This window comes from Notolepis coatsorum, assembly GCF_963971535.1.
Source record: "Notolepis coatsorum genome assembly, chromosome: 2".
In the NCBI taxonomy this organism is placed as follows: Eukaryota; Metazoa; Chordata; class Actinopteri; order Aulopiformes; family Paralepididae; genus Notolepis; species Notolepis coatsorum.
Window position 1 is genome coordinate 199,092,291 of NC_140166.1, and position 20,275 is coordinate 199,112,565.

Here is a 20,275-nt window from a genome sequence, read left to right on the forward strand (position 1 = left end):
GGGGGGGGGGGGGGGTGCATATGTGAGTAAAGACCTTGTCTTTCTTGAGTAGGGAAGAGTGTCGTCTCACACAAATCATTCCTTATCTCGGCCACTCCCTTCAAACATCACTTGAATAGATATCAAAGCGAAAGCGGCGCCTGTCTGTATGTTGTCACGTTCTGTAAACCCAGACTCATGACCGTAATCACACGTGTGTATCCCACTTCTCTCCCGTCTCCCGCGGTTGCAGAGGGGTCGGATGTCTTCGGCTTTCCCAGGACAGCCTTCTTCACCAAAGTGAGCGGGGATGCTCTGGCCAAGCCCGTGAGTTTGGAAAGAGTTCACCCATCTGCAGCCTATTATTACCAATCACACTCAAACGCACATCTCTCTCTCTCTCTCTCTCTCTCTCTCTCTCTCTCTCTCTCTCTCTCTCTCACTCTCTCTCTCTCTCGACCACACGTCAGTGGCGTCATTAATACTGGATTCCCACAGCTTGAGATGGTTCTCTCAGACTAACTGTGTATTTAAGCGGAGTAGTGACCTGAACACTGTCATGAGAAACTCCTGAGATGAGGACTCTTTATCATTCCATATGCCGTTCCACTGATACAATTGTCTTTGGGGTTCAGGCAGAATTTTCCACCAACACGATTACACGTATGACAGTCTTGACAGACACATTAATGGACCTTGTTTACAAAATACAATTATGTGCCAGAAGAACCTGAGAGCATGGATTCAGCCCCGACAGTGGCTTTGGAAGTAGGGCTTTGATATTTTGGACGGTCACTATTCCAAAGCCACAATCTTTGATTCAGCTCACTGATCATGCTCTAAAAGGGTCGGTTTCTTTTTTGCGGCGTCCATAGGGGTTGCTCCATGGTTGCTCTAACTTGCTGTAAAATCTTGACTACTTTGCGTACTGTTATGACTTAGCGGTAATTTGATGATTAACACTTTGATTGCCAGCCGTGTTTTCCTTTTTACCCCCTTGAATGCCACCATCCACTCCAATGTTAACTAATCTATGTTTTAAATTATGGCTATGTGTCTAATCTGCCCGTCGCTTATCAAAGACTCATTTTCCAGTCAACATTGTCAAGGCAGATTTTTTTTTTTTTTTTTTTACTTTTTTTTTAGCGTTTATCGCTTTTTCTGGAGCTCCCCAGCAGATTTGAAAATCACTCGTTTTCGCGAAAAAAAACAACCCATTCTATGATAATCGTCTTTTACTGGAATATTCCAGAACGTTGTCATTTGTCTGCCTATTTATGAATCGTTTTCAAATAAATGCTAGATGATCGATAGTATATGTGTGCGCACGCACACTCGTGCCGCGCGCTGATAATCGCTGCTCTTATTTCCTGATGGCTTTTACAGTCAAAACAGCTATATCACATATAGGGGAAACGCTTATATATCTGTGAAAACTAGTCTGATTATCCTAAGACTGATAACATAGATTCCTTACCTGAGGTCAGATGGTATCCAAATGGTTTATTCCAATTTCCGATCGCCATTCGAAAAAATCGCTCATTTGATTGATCCATCGTGTATACCAGGGCTATTCAACTGGCGGCCCGCGGGCCAGATCCGCCCCGCGGGATGATTCTGACCGGCCCGCAAAAGATTACATGATAATTAGAAAAAAATATATATATATTTTTATTTTTATTTTTTTTTACTTTTTTCTTTTCATGTCAACGTTCACACCACAATTGAGCCAAAAGTCACTCAATTAATGACAGATTTCATTGATAAATTGAGGGAAAACTTTGCAAGTCGATTTGATGAATTTGACATGCCCAGAGAATTGATGCATTTTGTGAGCAACCCATTTGCCAATGTAGCTGCTATTTCCACAAAAGGACAAGAGTTCCTTGCATCACAATTGATGAAGGTCTCCTGCAACTTGAAATAATTGACATGCAAGCATCATCTGCTCTGAAGCAGGCACTTGAGAATGAATCCACCACAACATTTTGGATAAAGTGTATTCATGTCAACACATTCCCCAAAATAAAAACGCTGGCAATATCTGTGCTAACAATGTTTGGCTCAACATACACCTGTGAATCCAGTTTCTCTCACATGAATGCCATTAAAACAAGCAACCGTGCCTCCTTGACAAATGAGCATTTGCATCACTGTTTGCGGGTAGCCCTCACTTCCTATGAACCCTCTTTCTCTGCCATTGCCCAGTCAAAGAAGTGCAATCTCTCTCATTAGATGTGTCTATGTAGGCTAGGCCTGTCTGCCCCCCACCCCCCCTGATGTTTGAGAGTTAAGAGTGGACAATAAGTGCTAATAAGATGCTGTGATTTGCTGTTGTTGCACAGACATGAAGCACTTTTTTTCATAAGCTCAGCTGCACTATAAATGTGTTTTTTTGTTCAAGTGTTGATGTTAGAATGTTCAGAAGCACATCATGCACTTGTTTGTTTTTTATTTAATTTTTATATTGAAATGTTGAAGAGGAGATGTTGCAGTTGTTGCACAGTCATAAATGAAGCACTTTTTGCAGGAGATGTTGCAGATGTGGCACATAAATGAAGCACTTTTTTTGAAAAAGTATACTACTTTTGCAATGTAGTTAAATAAAAGTTGTGAAAATGTGGTTGCGTGTTGTGTCAAGTGTACATATATTCATAGCACGGGGAGGCGCCATGGCAGTCCGGCCCCTGGCCCCTTGGGTTCCTGACAATGTGGCCCCCTGAACAATTTAGTTGAATAGCCCTGGTGTATACAGTAAAACACATATTCGCCGCGGCACCAAGGCTCCAGAATGAACTCTGGTAGACCCCGGTTACATCAGTGAGAAGTAAAATGTGGAGTCAGAAATCCTTTCTCCCATTCACTTTCATTGAGTCCAATCCAAAAGGGTGATTTACCATCTGGGAGACGATAGGGGGCGCTTTTTTCACATCTGAGCGCCGGCGGTGCCTGGATCTCCAACGGTAGGCTCGCTTGATGCAATATGATTTCAGATCGCAAAAAAAAAAAAAAAAAACTGAGTATTCTCGTGACGTGGCATTCAACGGTCGGGGGGTAAACCAGAGAAAAGCTGTGAGTTGCATTCAAAGTGTTAATGGTCTAGTTTTTGTCTACAAGACGTCAGAAGACACAGACTGTCAAAGTAAAAGCTTGGTGGGTTATCTAGCAAATGTGATACACTCTCATCTGAGTAGAGCTTTTACTTTGCCCTATCAAAACTTCTCAACGGAGGTGGTCCACACCCCCCAGACCGGGGTGGAGTGCGTGACCTTCGACCCCTTGAGCGGAAGTTTGAGCCTGGATACGTGTGAGTCGTCCAGAGGGGCCGTCTGCCAGTTTGAGAAAGGTGATAGCATTATTAATAATAATAATAATAATAATAATAATAATAATAATAATAATAATAATAATAATAATAATAATAATAATAATAATGATGATAATAATAAGAAGAAGACTATATTTTATGCAGCACTTTTCTTTACTAAACACATAAGTCATATATAGAGGCTTGATTTGTAGTCCAGAACTAACACATCTGATTTGACAGAGATTAATCGTTATTAACCCTTTCACTACCACACTACAGAAGGTTAACCTTTCACTACCATACTACAGACAGTAACCGTCTGTAGTGTGGTAGTGAAAGGGTTAATTAGGGGGGGGGGGGGGGGGGTGCATATGTGAGTAAAGACCTTGTCTTTCTTGAGTAGGGAAGAGTGTCGTCTCACACAAATCATTCCTTATCTCGGCCACTCCCTTCAAACATCACTTGAATAGATATCAAAGCGAAAGCGGCGCCTGTCTGTATGTTGTCACGTTCTGTAAACCCAGACTCATGACCGTAATCACACGTGTGTATCCCACTTCTCTCCCGTCTCCCGCGGTTGCAGAGGGGTCGGATGTCTTCGGCTTTCCCAGGACAGCCTTCTTCACCAAAGTGAGCGGGGATGCTCTGGCCAAGCCCGTGAGTTTGGAAAGAGTTCACCCATCTGCAGCCTATTATTACCAATCACACTCAAACGCACATCTCTCTCTCTCTCTCTCTCTCTCTCTCTCTCTCTCTCTCTCTCTCTCTCTCACTCTCTCTCTCTCTCGACCACACGTCAGTGGCGTCATTAATACTGGATTCCCACAGCTTGAGATGGTTCTCTCAGACTAACTGTGTATTTAAGCGGAGTAGTGACCTGAACACTGTCATGAGAAACTCCTGAGATGAGGACTCTTTATCATTCCATATGCCGTTCCACTGATACAATTGTCTTTGGGGTTCAGGCAGAATTTTCCACCAACACGATTACACGTATGACAGTCTTGACAGACACATTAATGGACCTTGTTTACAAAATACAATTATGTGCCAGAAGAACCTGAGAGCATGGATTCAGCCCCGACAGTGGCTTTGGAAGTAGGGCTTTGATATTTTGGACGGTCACTATTCCAAAGCCACAATCTTTGATTCAGCTCACTGATCATGCTCTAAAAGGGTCGGTTTCTTTTTTGCGGCGTCCATAGGGGTTGCTCCATGGTTGCTCTAACTTGCTGTAAAATCTTGACTACTTTGCGTACTGTTATGACTTAGCGGTAATTTGATGATTAACACTTTGATTGCCAGCCGTGTTTTCCTTTTTACCCCCTTGAATGCCACCATCCACTCCAATGTTAACTAATCTATGTTTTAAATTATGGCTATGTGTCTAATCTGCCCGTCGCTTATCAAAGACTCATTTTCCAGTCAACATTGTCAAGGCAGATTTTTTTTTTTTTTTTTTTACTTTTTTTTTAGCGTTTATCGCTTTTTCTGGAGCTCCCCAGCAGATTTGAAAATCACTCGTTTTCGCGAAAAAAAACAACCCATTCTATGATAATCGTCTTTTACTGGAATATTCCAGAACGTTGTCATTTGTCTGCCTATTTATGAATCGTTTTCAAATAAATGCTAGATGATCGATAGTATATGTGTGCGCACGCACACTCGTGCCGCGCGCTGATAATCGCTGCTCTTATTTCCTGATGGCTTTTACAGTCAAAACAGCTATATCACATATAGGGGAAACGCTTATATATCTGTGAAAACTAGTCTGATTATCCTAAGACTGATAACATAGATTCCTTACCTGAGGTCAGATGGTATCCAAATGGTTTATTCCAATTTCCGATCGCCATTCGAAAAAATCGCTCATTTGATTGATCCATCGTGTATACCAGGGCTATTCAACTGGCGGCCCGCGGGCCAGATCCGCCCCGCGGGATGATTCTGACCGGCCCGCAAAAGATTACATGATAATTAGAAAAAAATATATATATATTTTTATTTTTATTTTTTTTTACTTTTTTCTTTTCATGTCAACGTTCACACCACAATTGAGCCAAAAGTCACTCAATTAATGACAGATTTCATTGATAAATTGAGGGAAAACTTTGCAAGTCGATTTGATGAATTTGACATGCCCAGAGAATTGATGCATTTTGTGAGCAACCCATTTGCCAATGTAGCTGCTATTTCCACAAAAGGACAAGAGTTCCTTGCATCACAATTGATGAAGGTCTCCTGCAACTTGAAATAATTGACATGCAAGCATCATCTGCTCTGAAGCAGGCACTTGAGAATGAATCCACCACAACATTTTGGATAAAGTGTATTCATGTCAACACATTCCCCAAAATAAAAACGCTGGCAATATCTGTGCTAACAATGTTTGGCTCAACATACACCTGTGAATCCAGTTTCTCTCACATGAATGCCATTAAAACAAGCAACCGTGCCTCCTTGACAAATGAGCATTTGCATCACTGTTTGCGGGTAGCCCTCACTTCCTATGAACCCTCTTTCTCTGCCATTGCCCAGTCAAAGAAGTGCAATCTCTCTCATTAGATGTGTCTATGTAGGCTAGGCCTGTCTGCCCCCCACCCCCCCTGATGTTTGAGAGTTAAGAGTGGACAATAAGTGCTAATAAGATGCTGTGATTTGCTGTTGTTGCACAGACATGAAGCACTTTTTTTCATAAGCTCAGCTGCACTATAAATGTGTTTTTTTGTTCAAGTGTTGATGTTAGAATGTTCAGAAGCACATCATGCACTTGTTTGTTTTTTATTTAATTTTTATATTGAAATGTTGAAGAGGAGATGTTGCAGTTGTTGCACAGTCATAAATGAAGCACTTTTTGCAGGAGATGTTGCAGATGTGGCACATAAATGAAGCACTTTTTTTGAAAAAGTATACTACTTTTGCAATGTAGTTAAATAAAAGTTGTGAAAATGTGGTTGCGTGTTGTGTCAAGTGTACATATATTCATAGCACGGGGAGGCGCCATGGCAGTCCGGCCCCTGGCCCCTTGGGTTCCTGACAATGTGGCCCCCTGAACAATTTAGTTGAATAGCCCTGGTGTATACAGTAAAACACATATTCGCCGCGGCACCAAGGCTCCAGAATGAACTCTGGTAGACCCCGGTTACATCAGTGAGAAGTAAAATGTGGAGTCAGAAATCCTTTCTCCCATTCACTTTCATTGAGTCCAATCCAAAAGGGTGATTTACCATCTGGGAGACGATAGGGGGCGCTTTTTTCACATCTGAGCGCCGGCGGTGCCTGGATCTCCAACGGTAGGCTCGCTTGATGCAATATGATTTCAGATCGCAAAAAAAAAAAAAAAAAACTGAGTATTCTCGTGACGTGGCATTCAACGGTCGGGGGGTAAACCAGAGAAAAGCTGTGAGTTGCATTCAAAGTGTTAATGGTCTAGTTTTTGTCTACAAGACGTCAGAAGACACAGACTGTCAAAGTAAAAGCTTGGTGGGTTATCTAGCAAATGTGATACACTCTCATCTGAGTAGAGCTTTTACTTTGAAACGTCCTGACTTCCATGTATCATGGAAGCAACATCACCAGGAAACTTGGATCAGCCGTTATCAGCCTTGTATTGTTCCACAAGAGTGTGTAAAAACTAGACCATTAACTCTTTGCCCGCCAAACCCGAGAAAAGTCGGGTTTCGTCGCCAAACCCAACTTTTCTTGGGTTTTGATCCTTTGATATTTTTTCTTTGATCCCCATTCTAAACACTCGCTCGGAGCTCCCTGGGTCTCCCTGGCACAGCTGCCTACGTTGGAATTGCAATGACGATCTAATCCCGCCAGGTGGCACTATCGCCTACATTTTGAACTGAGATAGTTTAGTGTGGGGCCACTTTAGTGTGGGGAGTGTCTGCAAGAACTCCTCCCCCTCAGAGGGAATCAGGACAGAGCGATTGCTCTGAGATTTTATTACCTCAAACCTATTGTTTCCCATATACACGAGTATACACAGATACACGAGTAATCGTGATCGCGATGGGATCACTGGGATTATTCCGTTTGGAGTACCTTCTGGCTAAGGTAAGGTCTATTCTATGTCTATTTTACCAGACCTAAAACGTGCTTTTGGTAACGATCGCAGTTTCGAGTTAAAACGACCCCCCCCCCCCCCCCCACCCCCCCCCCCCCCCCCTTGATGATTTTGTGAAGACACATATGTATATGGTATATACCTTTGATTTGGAAGTATTTGGAGTTTCAGGCGAGCAACCCAAACGATTTGGGCATAATGCATATAATGCATCATATCTCGCGATCTATGAAAAAATACTGGATTATTTTGGAAAGGGGCGATGTTTAGCATGGAATAGCACACAAACTACAGTATGTAGAAATGAACTGGTTAGACAGTGATGGACTATGAACAATGCCTGTCAAATGAGCCATACTATTGTCTCCATAGCTATAATACAGAACATACGATGTGTCCGCAAACATCGCTAAAATGGTCAATAACACTGGCGCCATTGAAATAGAGATGGGAAAACAGCATGGCGGTCAATGAGTTAATCATCATTGATCATCATGATTATGACTAAGTCATAACAATACACAAGGTAGCAGTCATTAGAGCGACTACAGAGCTACCCCGACTTCCATCAGTGCATCATCAGTGAGCCAAACCGAAGATTGTGTCCAAATATCAAAAACACTATCTCCAAATTCACTGTAAGCATTTATTGTAGTCCAGGGCTAGGCTTAAATGTTTTGTTTCAGTTCTTTTTTTTATTTGAATTTTAAACAGTGACAGAAGAAACCTGCCAAAACATTATCTCCTCTTCTCTCTGTGCGCTTCCTTGCACGTCCTTTTTCAAAGAGCCAACATCTTTTTTAGCGTGACCAGTTATCACCTCACTGGTGTGGTCCTTTAGTTTCAAGTTTCAAGTTTCTTTAATAGTTGTCATACAGAAGTACAGAATACTTTCATACAAAATGCTTCTTACTGTTACGCTCCAGAGACTGTGCTAGACAAGATAGTATCAAATAACATAGTATAGCATGTAAATTAGAAGTAGAAAATGAGGTCACAGTGTTCAGTTATAGACATATGTACAATGTTCGATGCAGAATACTTTAATCCCTGTCTTTGAAACTAGCCTGTAGTTTGATGAGTCGGTTAGACTTTGTTTGCGTTGCTCTGTTTGAACAAAGGTAGCCTTTTACCTCTCTGCTAACTCAGACGTGTTAACTCATTCTGCGCCAGTCACGAGAAAAGTTGGGTTAACTCGCCAAACCGTTCAGCGCCAATCACGAGAAAAACTCGGGTTTTAATCATTATTTCTTTTATTAGCTATATCCATACAATTTTTCATCCATCCAGCCTGATGTTATCATTGGGAATGGGTCTGAGCTCGCAAAAGGGCAAATACTGCCGGCCTTCCAGCCGGTATTGCACTCCATTAGAAATGGATGTAGTTTCTTTTCTGGGCCGATCTGAGCCGTGCGGGCGGGGTTTAAATACTCCGGCAGGACTAGCGTTTACAACGAAACATCTGCGATGCTGCCCTCCCCCCCTTCATATGCAATGCCGGACAATGTGGGACGGACCTCCACGAGCAGTATTTGGAATGGCGATCAGATAATTGGATTCTTTTTTTTGCATTACATCAGAGACCAGGTAAGGACTCTATATTTCCAATCTTGCATTGATCTGATATTTCTTTCTACCGCGATCGAAGCTGTCTGTGTGGAATGTGTTGTGCTTTTTACCGTTGGCTGCCGGTGGGGGGGGGGGGGGGGGGGGGGGGGGGCGAGCGCCCCGCTACGAGGGCCATTTCATGTATGCACGAGGAGACATAATAATGATAATCTAGCGTTGATTTCAGGAAGATTCGATAATCAGGCGAAAAATTACAACGTGATAGGTGTATTCCACTAAAACGCTATTATCACGTCTTTTCCTGGGATTACTAAGAATCACCAAAACTATACTCATATTCAAAACGGTATAAAACGGTAATGTACGGATGAAAAAACAATCTGTTTTGTGCTTGTTGACTGGAAGCAACTCACTGACAATCGACGGGTGTATTAGACCCATAGCTATAATATGAGATATATTTTAAGCACTCTCAATTTTCGCAGTCTCCCCATTGATTAAAGCGATGGCGTTCTAGCGCCCCCCTGAATGAGTTAATGCCTGACCTGATCTAAAGCCTCTAAACAACCTACCATGTCGATATCCTCTTCTCCAGGTGATGGAGGAGATGAGCGCGAACGCCTCGTGGGACCGAGATCTGGTCTCTGTGGAGCACCTGACGGAGGCTCTCCTCCGGATCGTGGAGACCAGCGTTAGCAGCAGTAGCCCGGATGTCCTCACCCCCAGCGACGTGCTCTACCTCTCCCACATGACTGAGCTGGACACGGCCATCCCGGCCATCGGCAACAGTACGGCCGGTTCTGATGCCGCGGAAGTTATGGTGTCCATCGCCACAAACTACCTGAAGCTGGCTAGCTTGATCCTGGAGCCCCACATGGTCGCCCAGTGGGTGGGCATGACAGAAGACTGGGTGAGGATGGGAGGAGGGGGAAGAGATATGGCTGAAATGGTTTTTCCATGTAATGAAAAGGTGACGTCTGGGTCGTAGAGGGTTGAGAATACTATCTTCTGCTCCTTGGACAATCTAGCCTTTGTTAGAAGCGTTTGATTCTCATGTCTGTGGTTATGTTCTTTTTTACACTCCCTTGCAAAAGAGATCTCGTATCTCAATGGGACTTCCTGGTTACTACTACTATATTTCAGTTTGACTATGTCAGCCATATGCAGGGGTGTAAAGTACTTGAGTAATTGTACTTTGTTACAATATTTAAGGACTGTTTTGGGGGATTTGTAGTTTACTCAAGTATTATTAGGTTTGTATACTTGTACTTTGACTCAATTACATTTCAGAGAAAAAAAACATGCTTTTTACTCCTTACATTTAAAATGCAGACCTACAAAGTACAAATATCACAGGTCCAACGTTTTTAATTAGTATATTTGTTTCTCTGGCCGAACTAATGTTAACATTATTAATCCTGCGGCCGCGCTTTATTTAAAAACAGCCAATCAAATCCCCATCAATGGGACATTAACCCGCCCATACTCATGCTGATTGGTCCTTGTGCAAGACTAGAAAGCGGGGATCTTTGATTAAACACCTGCTATCAGAAGAATAGACAGTCAGAAAAAAAGTTTTTACTTTGAATTTTTAGTACTTAAGTACATTTAAAAGTAGAAACTTTTGAACTTTTACTCAAGTGTGTTTTTAGCCAGATACTCTGAGACGGTACCCATACTTTCACTTAAGTATAATTTCTGGGGGGCGCCCCAGTGGCGCACCGCATACTGCCTCGCAGACCCATGCGGCCGTCTCGGGTTCGCCTCGTGCTCCCGGGCTGATTTGTCGCATGTCCTCCCGACATCCTCTCCCGTTCTCCCTCTCCAAAACAGAAAGAAGCATTTCATACAAAGTATTCTGTATTTCTGTATGACAACTAATAAAGAAACTTGAACTTGAACTCCTCTGTCGGTCTTGTATGGCCAATAAAAAGCTGTAAAAATGCTAAAATAAACCAAACAAATAAAAAGAAAGTATAATTTCTGGGTACTTTTTACACCCCTGGCCGTATGACACTTCACACTGATCAAACTTACTGTGTGTTGTAAGTTTGGCTTGAAGCCCTTATCGCTACTGTGTCTCTCATATAGGTTAGCGTGGGACCTTTCACCATTGTGGAGAGCATTGACAAACTGACCGAACTTCTAGCAGATGTGTTAGCGACTGAAGGACGAGGCTTCACCCTCTCCACCAAAAACATTGGTAATGTGATACCTGTCTGTGATCATACTGTTGTATCTTTACGTGAGCTTACAAACTACTGCATACAGTCTTGTATAGCTCAACGGGTAGAGTATAGCACTAGCCACTACTGCCATGGTTGGTGGTTTGATTCCCACTCGGGGCCACTCATGCAAAATGTGTATGCATTCATGGTACTATATGGCACTTTGGATAAAAGTGTCCACCAAATAGCAAATGTTATGAATATGCGTGATGTACCTGTGATTACTAAGTAATTATAAGTTCCATTGTACTATTTCGGTGTATCCTTAGTGTTTTCATCCCAGAACCCAAAATGACAAATTAGTTCTCACACTCTCACAAACGTTCTACTTACTTATCATGTGAGGACCTAGCGGGAAGTAGCAAGTAGGAAGTAGGAAGTATCAAGTAGTTTAACAGTAGTTTAACAGTAGTCTAACAGTAGTTTAACAGTAGTCTAACAGTAGTTTAACAATAGTTTAACAGTAGTCTAACAGTAGTTTAACAGTAGTTTAACAGTAGTGAACACAACTCTCTGTGTTTCCTTGTCCTTGTCTTCTCCTGTCTGTCTCTCTGTGTGTCTATGTCCAGACGTCCACATGGAGTGGAGGAAGCTGTCTCAGAAGAGATGCAGCTGTGTGTTCAAGCCCTCAGTGCTCAGCTCTCACACCAGCAGCAGCAGGAGCCAGGATGAGCTGCTCATCCCAGACACTGAGGTCCAGAGACTACACACACTGGGTAACACACCTACACACACACACTGGGTAACACACCTACACACACACACACACACACACACACACTGGGTAACACACACACACACACACACACACACACACACACACACGGACACACACACACACACACACACACACACACACACTCACACACAAGAGGCAGGGGAACTATGTGAGAATTAAGCATTACATCACGCGCAGGAGTGGGTTGTGAGAATTAGACCATGCCTAGGGGTGGTCGTTAAGGTCGTTAGACCCCCCTACGACTGCACGTGGTGTAATGGCTTTTATACAACTGGCGCATTCATCCAACCTTATTGCTATACAATAAACACACATTAATTGAAGATTTATTGAAAAAACCATCTGCCAGAAAAAGTAGTTCCCAAAAAAAAAAAGAGAAGTTGCCTCCATGCAGCTCGAAAGTGCATCCAACTGTTCTCAGTAAAACATCCAACAAACTAAGACATCCAACTGTCTCTCAACTAAGACATCCAACAAACTTAAGACATCCAACTGTCTTTTAACTAGGCATCCAACAAACTAAGACATCCAACTGTCTTTCAACTAGACATCCAACAAACTAAGACATCCAACTGTCTTTCAACTAGACATCCAACAAACTAACACATCCAACTTTTCTTTTCTTTTTTAACCTACTTTCTATAGAACTTCATTCTTAGATGCTTCTATAGAAAGTAGGTAAAACAAAAACAAAAAAGTTTTCTTTGCCCTATAGGAAAAAAAAAAAAAAAATCTTTGCGCTATATAACGGGGGGGGGGGGGGGGGGGTTTGTAAGTGAGCGTGGATTATTGAATTGATTGATTGATTGCTAATTTCATTACTGTCCACCTTGTTTCCAACTGGTTAAGTTTAGGCACTCTTTCGAAGTCGCTCTCTTTCGAAGTTGGTTAAGGTTAGAGTTTGGAATCAGGGCTGGTGGTCTATCGTCCTGCTCTAAAGACAAACTCTAACCTTTTTTTTTTTTTTTTTTTTTTTTTTTTTTTTATATTTTTCCCGCTCCTTTTTCCTCCGATTTTCTCCCATCCCAATGTTAGTCGTTATACCAATTCCCAATCCCCTTCCTGGTCGCTGCGCACTTACCCCCCACAGTCGGTCTGGGAGAGTGGAGGCTACCACGTGCTTCCTCCGACACACGTCCAGCCAATCAACCGCTTCTTTTCACCTGGCAGCGCGGATTCTCACTGAGAGGGCGCAGCGTGTGGAAGGATCACACTATCCCACTTAGATCCTATCCGCGCTTAGCAGGCGCCCCGACCGAACTGTAGGAGTCGCTGTTTACAACGACCCGGACCCACCCCGCCAGCTTCTCCCACCCTCTAATACTGCCAATTGTATTAGTGTGAACGGCCAGCCAAGCTGGTGACAACCCCGGAGCTGTGAGCTGGATTCGAACAGGCGAATCCAGCCGCTCCGGGGTTGGTGACGAACGCAATCTACGTTACGCCACCTGACCGCCCGACAAACTCTAACCTTAACCCATTCTCTGCCACGCTTATATCCATCGCTGTTTGATCTCTGCCAGCACTGTAAGTCTATGGAGATGTTCACCTTCTTTGCAGGGCTATAACCTTTTAAATTGTATTGCTAAATTGACATTACTATGGCCCATTCAACATCGATTATCTATCGTTCAGGATGTAGGAACCTTTTACTTTTTCATTCACACATTCATACGAAAATACCGTCTAGAGTATAAATATGTTTTTATCGTTTTCTGCAGTATTTCCCAGAACGTAAGATATAGGCACAAATACATATATTAGATCATCAAATGCAGTTAGATACTGATCGACGCTATATTAAAAATTTCAACTGTACATGGTCCTAAACGTTATGACTAGGGATGCTCGATATTGGCTTTTTTACCGATACCGATATTCCGATATTGTCCAACTCTTAATTTCCGATACCGATATCAACCGATATCAACCGATACCGATATATGCAGGGTTTCCCCGTCCAAAAAACTTAATAATTTCAGGTAACTAATAATTTCACTGGATATATATATAACAAATATTGTTATTGTTTTTTATTTTTTTTAAACCGATACCGATATTTTCCGATATCACATTTTACTGCCGATATCGGCCGATAATATCGGTCGGCCGATAATATCGGACATCCCTTTATGACTGATCATGCGCGGGTGAACGGAGGGGGGGGGGGGGGTCGTTTATAATTCCGTGATAGTTGTTAGATGCTTCATGTAGTATGGGTGATATATTGATCAGAGCAGTTTGTATCGAAAATGATAAACAAAAACGCTGAAACTCTCGTCAGTATCCTCGTACCGTTGGGCGATGAGAGTGGAGCAAACAGATCCCAGTTATGTGGTGGGGATCGAGGCGATCCATTTCCGGTTTGTATATTACTAATACACGCCCAAATCATGTAGATTATTGAGTTATGGCAAAGATCCATATCCACGGTGTGTGTATTGAGTCCCGCGACGATAAACGAGTGGCCGGACAGAATAGGGAGACGCACCAGGATCACAAGAGATCCACTTCCGGTTGCAAACTCGCCAATCAGCCACCAGGTGGCAGTATTGAAGCGTTGCAGAGTTGTGCTGGCTCACACAGCATCCGACAAGGCTCCGTGAGTGAAATATGAATACCATGGCGAAAATATGAAATTATGATCAGAATCACGTCGTACGTCGTTATTGGCAGAATTCGCATGAACCTGTTGTACGACGTTATTGGCGGGGAAAGGGTTAACCAACTTCGAAAGAGAGCGACTTCGAAAGAGTGCCTAAACTTAACCAGTTGGAAACAAGGCGGACAGTAATAAAATTAGCTGTTTCCAACTGGTTAAGTTTAGGCACTCTTTCGAAGTCGCTCTCTTTCGAAGTTGGTTAAGGTTAGAGTTTGGAATCAGGGCTGGTGGTCTATCGCCCTGCTCTAAAGACAAACTCTAACCGTAACCAACTTCGAAAGAGAGTGACTTCGAAAGAGTGCCTAAACTTAACCAGTTGGAAACAAGGCGGACAGTAATAAAATTAGCTGTTTCCAACTGGTTAAGTTTAGGCACTCTTTCAAAGTCGCTCTCTTTCGAAGTTGGTTAAGGTTAGAGTTTGGAATCAGGGCTGGTGGTCTATCGCCCTGCTCTAAAGACAAACTCTAACCGTAACCAACTTCGAAAGAGAGCGACTTCGAAAGAGTGCCTAAACTTAACCAGTTGGAAACAAGGCGGACAGTAATAAAATTAGCAATCAATCAATCAATCAATTCAATAGTCCACGCTCACTTAAAACAGCGCACCCCCCAGCTGCTTCTATAGAAAGTAGGAAAAAAAATATTAAAATTTCTTTTTGCAATTAATCAATCAATCAATCAATTCGCGCAATTTTTATTTTGTTCCACAATGACTCATGACCCATCAATTACATCATCCAACATTGTTTAAGAAACTAAGACATTCGCCGTGACGGAATCGTTTTTCATTGAGTCTTTATGACCCTATCACCATATCCTGTCCGGCTTGTCCGCCATCTTGCTTTCATTCCTAAAACCACGAACGGCGGAGTGATAGGAATGCGGTTGTGGGCAGGTCCTGGGACCAAGAGCGTGGGATTATTACAAATACCCACGTGTAAATTGACTGTTTCAGCCAATCAGAATCGAGAAATTTGCTATTTATTGACTACAGCTCAGCATTCAATACCATAGTCCCCTCCAAGCTTGTAGTGAAGCTCAGAGACCTGGGCTTGAACTACAACCTCTGCCAGTGGGTCTTGGACTTCCTGACAGGAAGACCCCAGATGGTGAGAGCAGGCAACTGCACCTCCTCATCCATCACTCAACATAGGGGCCCCCCAGAGCTGTGTTCTTCTGAGCCCCCTCCTCTACTCGCTGTACACACATGAGATATATATACACACACACACACACACACACACACACACACACACACACACACACACACACACACACACACACACACACACACACACACACACACACACACACACACACACACACACACACACACACACACACACACACACACACACTCGACACACACCCTCGGCCATAGCAGCTTCCTTTTGTATTTATATTATTGGAAGCTGTTATGGTCGAGGGACCACAACAAATTGGATTTCACTCTTTCTTGCTGTAAGGTACTGAAATACGTGACAATAAAGGAATCCAAATCTGAAACAAACACACACACACACACACACACACACACACACACACGCACACACACGCACGCACACACACTGGGTAACACACCTACACACTGACATACACTGACACACACACACACACACACACACACACACACACACACACACACACACACACACACACACACACACACACACACACACACACACACACACACACACACACACACACACACACACACACACCAGTTTATTCAGGCTTTTAAATCACTCTTGAAAACCTACCTGTTCTCCTTGGCCTTCCCCCCTACTTAACCACCACTAGACCCCTGGCCCTTCTATCCTCTTTGTTTTACTGTGTCCTACCAGTTTTTATTACTTTCATTGCTTTATTATGTTTTTAATCCTATATCTTGCACCATACTGTTTGTTTTTGTTGCTTTCATTGCTTTGCTATGTTTTTTTCTTTCTTTTAATCTTATACCTTGCCTCACACTAATTTGTTTTTATCAACTTGCTTGTGAAGCACTTTGGTGTCAGCTGCCGCTGCCTGGAAATGTGCTATACAAATAAAACTGACTTGACTTGACTTGACTTATTCCTCCAATGTTTGTTTTTCTCCCACATTCTGTCATCAGGCTATAAGGAAGCAATGTTCATCCATACGTACTACAGTCATCTGAATGAGATCCAGTCTGCAGCAGAGCAGGAGGCTCCAGCCAGGAGGTCAGCAGGAATAACTGAGCAGAGCAGTAGAAGCTATGGATCAGTCTGTGATCAACTCTTTAGAAACCCTGGTTTCATCACATAGACACTGGTTTGGAATTGAATATTGAAATGAAGTTGTTTTATTTTATTATTATTGTCTTTAATAATATAATTTTTTTTGTCTTCTTGGTCTATTCATTTAGGACTAATATATATATTTTTTATAAATGTTTTATTAATCTTCAAGGTCCCTTAATTTATGACTCTTACATGACAGAACGTGAGCTCTGATGACCTTTGCCCCTTTGCCCCTTTGCTCTTAGTCTCCTCCCAGGTCACCTGGCTACCGCCGTGATATCAGCCACCGTCCGAGTCTCCCCAAAGCCCCGTACCATCCCTGTGGCCGTCCAGTATACCCTCTCCACCTCACACGTGGTAAAGCCTGCTGTTACTCTGCATGCCTGGACTGCTACACTGTACCCATGCCATGGGTGGAGTCCAACCCAAGCACTGTGTGTAATGTAATTTGTCAGGACATGGAGTATTTCCTTAATTGTGGTCTTCTTAGGCCGGCCCCTCAACGTCTCTCGGGTCTCAAAAACTATTAGTTCTGGCTCCAAAACACCAATTCACACCAAATAAGAGACCATTTTGGGAACGGTAATCATGTTTCCGGAATAGGAAACTAGTAATGGTTAAGAAAACTTGGCCTTTTTCACAACTCAAATACATGCGTCGTTAGCTTGATATGTACTATACTGTGTTTTACAGAATTGATAGAATTGGCAGAGGGTCTTTAGCCTGCCTGTTCCGCCGGCTTTATCCATGTTGTTTTAGCTGGTTAGCCTCCAAGTTAGCGAGAGAGAGAGAAGGAGAGAGGGAGGGAGAAAGCGAGTGAGAGAGAAAACATCTGTTTCTGTTCCTAGGTGGAGTATTCACAGCGGTTCACGCCTGTTTGCGCCTTTTGGAATTTCAGCCTGATGTAAGTCTGACCCGCTGCAAAGTCAGCCAGTCCCTAGTGTGTCATGTCAGCGGTGATAAGCTAGAACGTTGTTATTATTACATAATTGTGCTTGTTTTGCTTGTGACGCTGGCTGTGTAGGCGGGGTCACACCAACAGCTGGTCCAGCGAGGGCTGCCGGGTGACCTACGCGGGCTCCGATGTCACGTCCTGTCTCTGCAACCACACCACCAACTTCGCAGTGCTGATGAACTACTTGGAGTCCAAGGTAACTCGTTAGGTTTGTCTGTACTGTAGATCAATTAACACATGGAAGTTGAACCCTTTCAGGTCCTAAGGATCCTATCGTAGAATTGTACGACTCTGTAGACTGTTCAGAGATAAAACTTCAAACATAAACATAAATGCCACTGAAAAGGCCTATAGCTTTCAATGCACACTCCTACGCAGAGCAGTCTCTACGCCTGTACGTCGTCGTCACAGCCTGCCAAACAGCTCTGCCCAAAGTGCCTTATAACTGTACCAAATCTGGACATCCGCGACCAAAACCGTTTGAAATAAAATGCAAGTATCACAAATAACCAACAATTAAGCTTGTCTGAACATTTATGAATTATGCAGTGATGTAGTTATCAGAAAAGTAGATGGACTATCTTTTCTGCATGAGGGCAACCAGACCTTTATGACTGTTCAGCATTGTGTCCATGGACACAATGAATAAACAAGGATGCACAGATGCCGTGAAATTTAAATATAATTTTTTTATTTTATTTAACATATAACAGACACAATACAATAACAATAATAATAATGATGACAAATAAAATAAGACATAACGAATTATATTAAATCAAATAAATTATAATAAAATACATAAAAAAAAACAATGACATTGGAATTACAAGATAGGGAGAATATATAAAAATGTAATTATAATAATATAATAATAATAATTATATTACTAAAAGACATTTCTTCCCCCAATCCCACCCCCACCCCAGGACCTCTCAGGACCGAACACCTCAATCTCGCTCTGCCGCTAGATCATGGACTTTACTCTCAGCTGCCGATACCCACAGACTAATGTTAGATTCTTTGACTCCAATTACCCGAGCTGTGGAGATCTCTAAATAAATTACATCTAAGAATGTTAAGGCCCAATTAATTATTGTAAGCTTGTCACTGCAGGGGTGTAAAGTACTTGAGTAATTGTACTTTGTTACAATACTTAAGTACTGTTTTGGGGGATTTGTACTTTACTCAAGTATTATTAGACCTGTATACTTTGTACTTTTACTCAATTACATTTCAGAGAAAAAAAACATACTTTTTACTCCTTACATTTAAAATGCAGACCTACAAAGTACAAAGTACAAATCTCACAGGTCCAACCATTTTAATTAGTATATTTTAATTGTTTATCTGGCCGAACTAACATTAACGTTATTAATCCTGCGACCGCAGGTAAACAGCCAATCAAATCCCCATCAATGGAAAATGAACCCACCCATACCCATGCTGATTGGTCCTTGTGCAACACTAGAAAGCGGGGATCTTTGGTGGACCTGCTATCAGAAGAATAGACAGTCAGATGCGCATTATGCTGTGGTTAATATTGTGATATTATTCAGGGTACTCCAGTATTCTGTCTTTAATATTGTGATATTATTCAGGGTACTCCAGTATTCTGTCTTTAATATTGTGATTGAAACGGAGGGCTAGGGCCTCCACAGGGTGCGTTTGATGGAACTGGCGGACACTATGGGGTTGTAACACCCGTTAAAGAATTACACAGAGGCGTGCTGCAGTTACTGGTTGTTATTTGATAGATTTCCAGGTGTGGTTGTCTACAGAGGAATACAATACAGTATACATTAATAACACAGTAGTGATGTACATAAACAAGAATATCCATTTGTAGTATAGTGCAAATAGTAACTAGAGCATTCACTTAACCAGGGTTAATATACATAACATACATAACCTATGCAGGGAATTACTCCTTCAATGCATGTAAACAGTATAGGTAGGTGGACTGTAAACCAGGTGTAAGATACGTTCAGTTCACTAGGGGTAATGAGTGAGTTATAGTTATAGCTTAGGCTAGCTAACGTGCGTCTAAGCTAGCCGCGCAGCGCAGCAGCATATCATAGGAGGGGGAACGTAGGTTGGCTAACGTGTAGCTAAGCTAACGGCGCGGTGTTTCAATAACGGGGGGAATGACGTCAACAGGAATGGATCAGCGGGAACACACTAAGTACAGAGTAAACTGAATGAACGAACTAAACGCAGGTACAGTACTCACGTTCATTGACGCACACGTTATCCCAAGGGGACAGGGTAAACTACTACAGCACGTCGTTAGACGATAACACTGAGACCGGCTCGCTCACGTTAAAGGGGAGGAACTCTTAGAGGACCGGTACAGAACAAAGTAGTCGTCAGACAATAACACTGAGACCAGCTCGCTCACATTAAAGGGGAGGAACTCTTAAAGGGTCAGTACAGAACAAAGTAGTCGTTATTAGCAGGGCTTTCCTACACAGCCGCACCCAAAAGTCTACTTAGACCTT

General features: G+C 42.6%; 1 protein-coding gene across 1 annotated transcript in view; it reads left to right on the forward strand.

Moving 5' to 3' along the window:
- The window catches only part of LOC311223687 (adhesion G protein-coupled receptor D2), a 115,500-nt gene that overhangs the window by 11,372 nt on the left and 83,853 nt on the right, over positions 1-20,275 (forward strand). The window contains exons 7-16 of the mRNA XM_084308459.1: positions 233-306; positions 3,097-3,325; positions 3,873-3,946; positions 9,526-9,840; positions 11,022-11,133; positions 11,728-11,874; positions 16,672-16,759; positions 17,065-17,176; positions 17,668-17,723; positions 17,844-17,970. Of these exons, the coding sequence (XP_084164585.1) occupies positions 233-306; positions 3,097-3,325; positions 3,873-3,946; positions 9,526-9,840; positions 11,022-11,133; positions 11,728-11,874; positions 16,672-16,759; positions 17,065-17,176; positions 17,668-17,723; positions 17,844-17,970 (1,334 nt within the window). The remainder of the gene's footprint in view (positions 1-232; positions 307-3,096; positions 3,326-3,872; positions 3,947-9,525; positions 9,841-11,021; positions 11,134-11,727; positions 11,875-16,671; positions 16,760-17,064; positions 17,177-17,667; positions 17,724-17,843; positions 17,971-20,275) is intronic.